Source organism: Vigna umbellata, chromosome 5, assembly GCF_029865625.1.
Source record: "Vigna umbellata cultivar VRB3 chromosome 5, Vumbellata_1.0, whole genome shotgun sequence".
Taxonomy (NCBI): domain Eukaryota; kingdom Viridiplantae; phylum Streptophyta; class Magnoliopsida; order Fabales; family Fabaceae; genus Vigna; species Vigna umbellata.
The window spans coordinates 29,957,821-29,968,956 of NC_142169.1; the positions used below are offsets into that span (position 1 = coordinate 29,957,821).

An 11,136-nucleotide genomic window follows, 5' to 3' on the forward strand; every position below is an offset into this window, starting at 1 on the left:
CTATAACAGTACCGATTATTCCTAAATAAAATCCTTACTTTACAAATATAAAAGATAGATAATTTTAAGCCGAGTTTAAACGTTGAACCAAGTAATTAAATCTAGCTGAATTTTACACTATTTTATGTAATTTCCTTTTCTGTTCTATGCTTTTTTACCATTCGTTTTTCACAGTTTACTTATCTATTTATTTCATCTTAGCACAATCTTTTTCTTTTGACCAGCAACATATATTATATTGGGTGACAATGTCAAGTTGACATCTTTTGTTTATAAACCTGAGTATATGCCACAAAAAAACACTTGGTTTTTGCAGATGCAGAAGAGGCCATATTACTTTCACGCTCAGCTTTACATATATAACGTGCAATGCACTTTCAGTTAATAAGCTATTAATAAGCATTCCATTTGATAGTGCAACTTTACATAGCATGTGATTCCCATTGACCAAATCTCTTAACTCTCCTACTAAGAATTAGGTTTGAAGATAACCCTCAGACTTTGGTAATAAGGTACGTGGAATCTTCCAGTTTCTGATTGGGATTAATCTGATTTAGCCCATACTCGTCTCTGCTATTCTGTACCATTGGGTATCTCATGCGTGCGACTGTGCCAAAATGCATGCACTACTTTTACTACCAGGAAACAAATTAATATGGGATCTTCTAAAAGTTGATAGAACAAAAGAGACGAAGCTTAATGCTATGAGTCAATACCACAGATGCATGTTTCTTAAACTTAAAACTTGTTTCTTGTTACAGAATAGAATCGAAAGCTCAATAGGAAAGTGAAGGACCAGTTCTTCCCATGCAGCCGCAAAGGGTCAATTGATGAACCATAAATCAATTGTTGGATCAAATTTTTATTATCAGGCCAAAAAAGATTATAATTGATAGTTAAGGTTAACTCTTTCTCAGAATATAATAACTCAAACATTACTATTGGATTGTGACTTGAGATATTTGACTTCTATCATAATATAAAATATTTAAAATTAAATAATTCATAATTTTAAATATCTGAAGAATGGTTTAGAGTATAAAAGAGAGGGAAATATCCAATAAAGTGAAAATTTGGGGAAGGAACTTATGATTTCCAAAATCTTATTTTAGAGAAAGATCATAGTTTTATTATTAGTCCACATTTTCTAAGGATAATATTTAAAAAGATATTACCTAAATAATCAATGGTTTACCTAAATTTAGTGTGTTTTGTGCACGTCAGTTGTTTAGAAGAAACCTTAAATTCTTGAAATGAAATTCCAAAACTGGTTTTTGTTGATTATAGTAAGAAGCTCGGTCGTAATTTTGGAATTCTAGCAAACTAAGAACGTCTTTTTTATGTGTATAGTGAATACAATGAAGTGAAGTCGAGCATCTTTGATGAATATACTTGTGATAAATTCATGCATCTAATAACCTGTCTTGTTATAGTTACATTTGGCCACATTATTTTTTAAGATCCAAGTGATTCAGTAGCAGATGTGCAGCTTTCTAGATATGGCTTCAAGTGTTGAATTATTATAATACCCACGTTCTGCTTGTCCGAGTTATTGGAAGACAGAACACAGAGGTAACTCTACCACAGTTTTTTTGTTTTTTCACCTTTGTCTTATTATGCACTTTCTAAGTAGTCAAATATAAGAATTCAATGCATGTTTAGCTCAGTTTACCTTAGCATTATTATATGAACTGCATTTTATTCTATTTCTAATTCCCTTTATTGGGATTGATACAACGCAATTGTGTATACCATGTTTTTCAAAACTCTCTTTCTCTTTCTCTTTATGGTATATTGTTAATTAATATCTCCCCGTACGTATTTCATTTCTTAAAGTCACTTGCAGATCAAAGGGTGGAAAATATTTACACTGCTATCTTTAAGCAGCAAAGTTTAGTGTTGGTTTCACGTTATGTTCATATATATATATATATATATATATAGATATATATATAAACCCTAGAAATCAAGAATATCAACCCAATTTTTTTACGATGATAACGACGATAATTGAATCTAATATCTCACGTAGATTACTCAAACTCTCTGTGCCGACTGTAGTGTTATTTTGATCATCCTTTGAAGAAGAAATAGAAAAAACGAAAAAACTGAGGACTGCACGCATGGCATAATGTGATGCGTATTTTCATAGGCACCGAAGAAGGAGATACAATAACATCAAACATAAAGACTCACTCGTAACTCAAAATAAACACATAATTTTAAATCTGATTGAATTTTACAAAACTAATATAACAAAATAAAATTTGTATTTAAATATATATTATAAATTAATTTTTTTTTATGAAAGTGAGATTTCTAATATAAATTTAGGAGACTTTTTGTTATATATATATCTTAAGATGTTTTGAAAGAGTTTTGTATTGTATGACATATTGACAGAAGGGTCATCAAATATGACCGATCGGTCTATCCGTTATTGGTTAACTTGGTCAAATAATTTTCAAGGACATTGGGCCGTAATTGGACCCACAGCGCTAGTCAGTTGCTTCAAATGGTATTTGGACCAACGTTTTAATTGTTATTGGGTCAAAGGCCTAGCATAAATTAAAATGATTAAAGAATAATCAAGAACATCTGATTAAAAATATTAGTCATATTTTTAGCCAGATTTATAGGTAAGTTTGTTAATATTTTATTCCGTTTATATTTTATTGGGCTTATGTCATTTTAAGGTCCATGATATCACCTATAAATATAATGTCAGGGTCAAAAGTCAGGTACGTTCCACTTACGTTTTTACTCATACTCTACTACTTTAAAACACGTCAGAAAATGTTAGTCTCTCAGTTCTACAAATCCCTACCGAAACAAGTTTCATGTGAGTATTGTGGTTTCCCTTAGGTTTCCGAAAAGGTATATGCGGAAGTATTCTCTGTCACGAGCTTTAGTTTTGAAATACTAAGAGCTTAGTTTCCAATGCTTTGGCTGCATGTTCCTTTTTGTGCCCTATGTAAGGAAAACATTATATTTGCTTAAGGAATCCATGGTTATAATAAATTCAACTATAATTTAACAAATAAAATACTTTGAACATTATTTCGTACCCTTGTCCTTTTGGGTGCTAAACTCCATACCTTTCACAGATGATCCTTTTTGCCTTTAAGTTTTCCTTTTTATTTTGATAAAATGTTAATACTTGGATTTTCAATTAAAGTAATCTTAATTTGTCATGAAATCATCAAGGCTCTATGCTTACTGGCCATCCAACAATTTGCTTTTACGTGTTCCACTTTAACGTAGTTAGGCACAATAATAGCCATGTAAATTTTGTTTCAAACTTCACTAACAATCTGTGTGGCTTACCATAAATATTAACAAAAAGTAGAATACAAGACATAAATATAGAGAAAAGAGGAAAAGCACCAAATGTGGCTGAGAACATAGCTAGTTTACCATTTACTTTTCTGCAGCTAATTAAGTAAATCAAATGACAGCTAGCACAAGCTGTCAGTAGAACAGAAAAGAAAACGTAAAGTAATGAAATTAAGGTAAGAATATGAAAAATCATCTCACCTTAATTTAACTACTCAACACTACAAGAGTAAAATTACATGGGAGACTAGTTAACCCAACTAAGGAATAAAAAGTTGAGCAATGACATATTACTAGTCTCAAGTTAGTGACAACTATTTACATATGTTCGGAGGGTTTTGCTGTCTTTTCTTTTTCTGGTGAATCTGTGGTTATCTCTGGGATCGTGATTTCAACGTGGTCGACTGTGTTTTCAATATCCACAACAGGTTTTATGATACCTCGATGAAGGAGGTGTGGCTTCTCTGGTGACACATTGGGTTCTGCAACACTCTTGAAGTAGGCTAAGTGAGAAAGCTCGGAAACAGACTCGTATATTTTCTCCACTGACTTGGTGATTTCTTCGAGTATTGAAGCTACTGTGGCAACAGGGATTATGGATAGGAGTTCAGCTTCTTCCAAAGAAACAGTTTCAAGGGCAAATTTGAGCTCTTCAACTGCAGTTTTTGCATTTTCGATGTGGCTTTTTGCAGCTGATGGATGTGTCATTGTTTTGATTGATGAAGATATTACTTTTAACGCCTTGTTTGATTCTGAAATCATCTTTGTGCATGGTTCTTGAATTTTACACTTGAATTCCAAAGATGTCTGCAGTCACCAAAATGAGTGTATATTAGCTTCAAGCTTATAAAGCTAAAATGGTTTTCTAGTTTTGGAGTATCCTCACCAGTGTAAATTACTGTTAATTTGTTTCAAATTGTTTTCCTTATTATCAACCTAAAATTGTTTTGATAATAGACATGGAATTGAGTAGACGCAAAATATTTCATGTTTTTTGAAGTAGGGAATGATGTCTTACAGGGATTTCCGGGTTAAGGTAGTTGTTAAGGGTTTCAATCTTGTAAGCACATTCCCGAGTAAATGCTCCAATCTTCAAGTACTGCTTCCAAGGATGTCGAAGACGAAAACGGCCATGTCCCGGTTCCCACCTTGCCAAATTTGCCTGTGCATTATATATAACGTTAATATTTGATCAATCTATCAACTAAAAATGTTGAGTAATATCTCAGAAGAAAAACAAACCAAACTCACCAAGGAATCCTCACTTGCTTTGGAATTGAGAACAGTTTTGTATCCTTCAAGAACTGACTTCTCACACTTTTTTTTATCCTCTGAGCAATGAAAATATTCCACTTCAAATCCTGAAAAAGGGTAAGAGCTTCAGATATTAACACATGAAACACAAAAAAAGAAGAAGCATGTGACTTATGGTGGCTCGAATATAGATACCTTGTAGGTAATTTGACAACTTTTCTATGTTGGAAGCTACCAACTTGTGAAGGTCTTCACCTGCCCATACTGGACAAATGAAAATGGTGATGATCATGCAAGATGTTACCCCTATTAAAATTGTTGAAAGTCTCTGATGAGCAAGCTCAAAGAGTTCTTCCACTCGATACCCCGACACAGCAACTAAACAGAACGTCAAAATAAATATCACCACCCCATAATCAAATCTTGCCTTGATCTTCGGAAAAAATCTGCAAAAAGTAGCTCCCGCGGCTGCAAAAACTCAAACACTTAGCACATTGTTTAAGAAGCAAACGATAGTCTTAAATCCATGATGAAGCTCATTTTGTGTTAATATTGTATATATATAATATATACCTAGAATGAAGACTAGGATCCCAAGGACAATAGGTTTTTCTCTTTCTCCAAAAGCAGAAGCTAAGTGTTGCCCTCCAACTCCTAAAGCACCAGCTAATAATGTAGCACATCCTCTATTTAAACATTTGCAGAGAGTTGCACCTGGGTAATTAGGAACCAAACATATCATATGCTAATGCATTAATCTTTTGACAGTCTTCAGGCTTTGGTCATTAATTATATAATAATGAGAAATATATACGAGTGTGTTTATGCATTATTCTATAATTTCTGCACTCACCTACGCTGAATTCAAATACAACCACCACTGTCAGAACAGCCCACATTCCAGCGACTCCGAAACCATCATAAAGAGGCCTCGAGTAGTAAAACAAGGAAACCAAGGTAAGAGCAAATGCAACTTTTAATGAGTGAAATACTCGTCTGGGGTCATCTTTTCCAATCTTTGTTATGCTCCTTGTGAAGTTGATAACCATAGACTTGATGTTCCTAGGCAAAGCCTTGAGGCAGTTCTTCCAATGGACAAAAAACCCTCCCTTGTTTGCTTCCATTGTTGACTCAATATCCATGGGAATACCTTGCCACAAATGTGCTGAGTGATACAGCAAGTTTTAGAAGAAAGTTAGGAAGAAAACAGCAGCTATGAAATGATGTAAGGCAAAGATTTTGAGAAGCTTGGGAAGAAAATGACTTTGAAGAGTGATATTTATAGGAACAGAAAGGACAGCTGTGTCGTGCAGCAAAGATTTTTTTAAATGAGATACATGAGTTGCTGTCCTTTTGCGGGAAGAGAAAGGCTGGTTTTCTTTGAGAAAAAAAGTTACTTTGTCACGGCACATATGTTATTACAAAATGCCCATAACTCTAAAAGTATATACTTTACGAAACTCATTTCCCTGACCAAAAAAATTAATCTACCAAAACTTACATAGACAGGGAATGTTAGATATATGCTTCCAGCTAGAGTAGTTTACTTCCGAAAGCAGATTAAACAAAGTTGATTTACAGGTACAGACGCATAAGAAAGATTAATTAGGGTAGTAATTCAGTAAGACAAGTAACTGCTGTATATGTTATATATAATATGAATTATCAATTTTATTAGGGTAACACTAGTTAGAAATGACATTTAACGTCATCCCTTAGACGTCGGATCACACAATATCCAACGTAAAAAATTGACTGGTGACATTTTGGTAAATAAGTTGGACTTGTCGACGTCGGTTAATGGGGCCCGACGTCTAGACGTCGGTTACAGGTGCATAACCGACGTCTATACTTTAAACCACGTCAGTTCTTACAATTAGACGTCAAAATGGGAGCGCCAGAATGTGAAAAGTCATTTTTTTTGCCATTTAAACGTCGGATCCCGCCACACCGACGTCTAAATAGTCATTGAGACGTCGGTCCCCCTTACATCCGACGCCTAAATGGCCTGACAGGATAGGTGAAAAGTTGTTTTGGACGTCGGCTCCCCTTACATCCGACGTCTATATACACCACAAATATTATTTTTTAAATCGAATGGACGTCATATTAGTGAGGTCCCCGACGTCTAGTCGAGAATAGACATCGGGCACTGGGGGCACCGACGTCTTGATTCCTGTTAAATCAGAAATCGCGAACCCGCGGTTACGCGCACTTCATCCTCTTCCTGCTCGCCTTTCTTCTCCGCGACATTGCATTTTCAGGTGCGTTTTATCTCTTTTGAACCGTTTAAACTTACTTTTACTCCGATTAAATTAGTCTTTGATGGATTATCTGCCATTTGAACCGATTAAAATGAGTTTTCGTTGTGTTTTGGTGCAGTTTTTCTCGTGTCTTTGGGTAGCGTAGTAGCACCTTCTCCCTTTGCTAGTTTTCTCGTAAGGAAAACTTGCGTCTTTTGGATCTCTTATAGCATTTCAACCTAAAACCGAACCTGGGTCCTTGCCTAGTTCTCATGTCACCGTATTCTTTTTCATTGGTGGTTGGAATGGAACTAGGCAAGGACCCAGATTCAGTTTTCGGTTGAAATGTCATAAAAGATCCAAAAGATGCAAGCTTTACTTATGAGGAAACTAGCAAAGGAAGAAGGTGCTACTACGGTACCCAAAGACACAAGCTGTAGTAGACGTCGGTTAATGCCATGTCCGACGTCTATAGTGCCCTTAGACGTCAGTTTTGGTGTAATCTAACGTCTTTATAGACGTCAGACTCTATAGGTCCGACGTCCCATTAACGTCACCCATAAAGACGTCAGATCAGGATCTGATGTTAAAAGCCCAAAATAACAGACGTTTAAAGCCCTTTCTGCACTAGTGTAACTAGTAATATAAAAATATATATAAAATTAAGAAATATATAAATATTTCATCCTTTATCTGTAAGAGCCCAGAAAATTTAGTTTATAGAGAGACAAGTGTTTCGTGTAAAGACTGAGAGAAGTCAGCCTTGGGAGTGAACAAGTGGCACCAGATAATGGGATCGAACATTTATTAATAAAATAATATTGATATATAAACGTTGAATTCAAAGTTGGTTTCATTATCTGAGAAACCATTATCACTCTTCAAAGCTCTCTTCTTTTTTCTCCTCCTTCTCTCTAAAAATCGCTCATCTCACCTCATCTGATCATCAGATTGTGCCTAAGGCATCTTGGTGTCAAGACTTCCTCATTCACCGATCAAACTTTTGTTTTGAACGGGTAAGTTTCGTTTCTTGAGTTTTTGTGAAAATCTGGAAAATTCTATCACATGCAAGGTAGTCCTGCTAGTTGCATGTGTTCTTCAACCTTCTCTTCTCCTTTCTAAATTCATTTTGGCCCGTTGGGTGATCGTTTCTCTCCAATCGGTGAACTATAGGTGTTCCTAGGATTTTCTGGTGTGAAAGCAATTTCTAGAAAAGATTAACGTTGTTTTGTTCGGTCAAAGAGGTAAGAAAAACTAGTTAATTTAATTATGATTTACTATGTATGAAAATGTTGTTTGATTATGCATGCGTGTAAAATTGAATGATTTGGTATTCGGCATCGTTGATGTGTGTTGTGTTCATGTTAAATGCTTTTCTGCAAAATTCTGGTTCATGACCGAGTGAATTGTGAGGAAGTGTGGCAGTAAAAATGGGAAATCTGTGTTAGGTGTGAGTGTGGTCTGTATGGAGAATCTGGTTAAGTTGTTTAAGACTTGTTAAAACTCTTAAGTCACTTAAAAATGTATCAAACTAGGAAATCTGATTATCGGTCTTTGAGTTCATGATTCTGCAGAATTGACTCTCAAATCTGAGATGAAACTCTTTATATAATATGGGAAATGTTTAGATGTTCTAGAGAAGTGTACAGTTCTGTATAATATAAGTTTGGAGGATTAGAAGTTGGGAAAATGCGGTGAAATTGGTAAAGATAGGTGTTGATTATAATTCTGCAGTTATTTTCCAGAATTATGCACATCGCTGAATGTCACTCATTGATCGTTCGACCTTTCCCTGGTGCTCAGTCTTGGTTCAGGACCATTCGATTTATACATCGCTTGTATGACCGTTCGGTTTGTTCATATGTTTTGTATCAAAATTAATTATATTTTGTAAAGTTTTAAATTTATGGTTATTTTAGGATAACTATAAGTAACTTTTATTTTCCTAGTAACTGTTCTATCTTATTATTATATTGGGATGTTACATTATCACTTTATTTATTTCATTTTATTCCATTTTATTTATCATGTTTACTTTATTTATTTCATTTTCTTTGATTTTATTTATTTTTTTTACTTTATTTATTTGATTTTATTTCTTTATCAACACTCAATCTTTTGGAGAAAATAATCATTTTGAAAATCACATCGATTTTGCATATTTAATTAGAGGTATTATCGTTAAACAGACCCTGATATCTTTTTACGCGGACTCTCGAACTCAAAAATGTTATTTCGTAAACCATGTTATGGTAGTGACTCTCAAACTCTTACAAAAATATATAAATATTTCTTTCTTTATCATGTTTACTTTATTTATTTCATTTTATTTATTTTGTTTACTTTATTTATTTCATTTTATTTCTTTATCATGTTATATATTGTGAACACTCAATTTTATGAGGGTAACTAGTAATATAAAAATATATATAATTAAAAAAATATATAAATATTTCTTTCTTTACCATGTTTACTTTATTTATTTCATTTTATTTTATTTTATTTATCATGTTTAATTTATTTATTTCATTTATTTTACTTTATTTATTATTATATATATATATACATAGGGATGACAAAAAAATTTGTGTCTACGGATAATATCCTTGATGGATAGTTGATACACTGATATTTACTACCTGCAGGTTGCGGATAACGGGTATTTTAATACCCGCGCTTATAAATGGGTCGGATACGGGTATTATACTATCCGTACCCGTAGATATCCGCTACCCGCAAAAAATAAAATTGAATATTTAATTTATATTTTATTAAGTTAAATTTAATTAAAATTAACATTAATTTATATTTTATAAGGTTAGATTTAATTAAAATTAAATTTTAATTTGTATTTAATTTATATTATATATATATATATATATATATATATATATTATCAATACTCAATTCTTGTCGGCTTCCTACAAGTAAAAATAATTAGTTTCTTTTGTATTATCTTGCATTATTACTTTTAGAGAAAGATAATCATTTTAAAAATCACATCAATTTTGTATATTTAATTATGATTATTACTTTTGGATAAACACGGTAAATGCTAATATACTTTTTACATTAAAAAATCTAATTTCATAAATCATATCTTATGATAAAAAGATATATAAAATTAAAAAATATATAAATATTTTTAATAAACTCTAGACCACCAAACCATAACAAACCCATGTTCTAGATAAGATAACAGACTCCTAAAATTAATGATAAATTAACTAAAATAATTCAAAAGAAAAACTGACGCAGAAACGTGCATAAACAATAAAAACAAAATTATCCTAACAGAGTATGCTAAAATTATATTCCAATTGTAAGTTTCAAATAGAAAAATTCTTCAGAAAAGTGTCATATTCGAGTCGTGGGTTTCGAACTATTACGTCTAGTAATATTGTTAAAATTGATAAATATTGAAGAAAAAATTGAGTAAGCCAATACATACTTCATGAAATTTTCTAAACTGTTTAATGAAACACTTTCATTAAAATATTTTTTCTAACAATTTTTTTGAAACATTTTTTGTGATTGATCCGTTTTAAATATACAGAACAATAAAATAGAGACACATATTTTATTATAAATAATTATTAAAAGAAGTTGTTAATATATGATCCGTAATAAAAATAGGTCTTGAGAAAAGTAAAAGAAATATGCATTTAGTAAAAATGATCATAGTACGCACAAAAGCTCTTGAGAGTTGTATTTCATATATTACAAATAAAAAAAAATTACTAATGTGATCTTGATAACATCACACAGTTTAAAAATACCTTAAAAGTTTTTTCTTTCAAGTTTACGAATAGCCTACACATAGACCAGATATAATTTCATCCATATTAAATATGTGTAGTTTGGTTAGAAAGTGAAAAAATGACTAAGCATGCACAAGTCAGCCATTCCGGTGGTATTAAAAAAACTCCCTTAAAGAATTGGACCAGCCACTTAAAAACCAGTAGTGAATATATTTCTATCATGAATTGCAATTAAATAAAAATATGTTTTATTTTTATATATATTTGTTTTCTTAAGAAAAGCAAAAGAAGACAAAATAGTGTTTTGGTCACAATTTCTAGCAGTAATTAACCTCAGGCACATGTTGCCGAACTAACTACTTTATAAGCTCTCTTTTAGGTTCATTCTGACAAGGATTTCTGCCTGTAATTGAATACAAGTGCTCCACCTATGAATCTAGTTATTATTATACATTTGAATCTTGATTCTAGTTATTATACTACATTTATGAACACACAGGAAATGAAAATAAATGCTTTAAACATTACCTTCATTTTAAAAC

General features: G+C 32.3%; 1 protein-coding gene across 1 annotated transcript; it reads right to left on the bottom strand.

The window, feature by feature from the left end:
* Positions 1-3,366: 3,366 nt before the first annotated feature.
* On the bottom strand, positions 3,367-5,820 carry LOC124838450 (aluminum activated malate transporter family protein). The gene is made up of 6 exons (XM_047314049.2): positions 5,444-5,820; positions 5,164-5,304; positions 4,786-5,058; positions 4,588-4,697; positions 4,355-4,498; positions 3,367-4,143 (listed from the first exon to the last, which is right to left on the bottom strand). Exons 1-6 carry the CDS (start codon positions 5,730-5,732, stop codon positions 3,655-3,657), a joined length of 1,446 nt encoding a protein of 481 aa, XP_047170005.1. The 5' UTR covers positions 5,733-5,820; the 3' UTR covers positions 3,367-3,654.
* Positions 5,821-11,136: the final 5,316 nt, after the last annotated feature.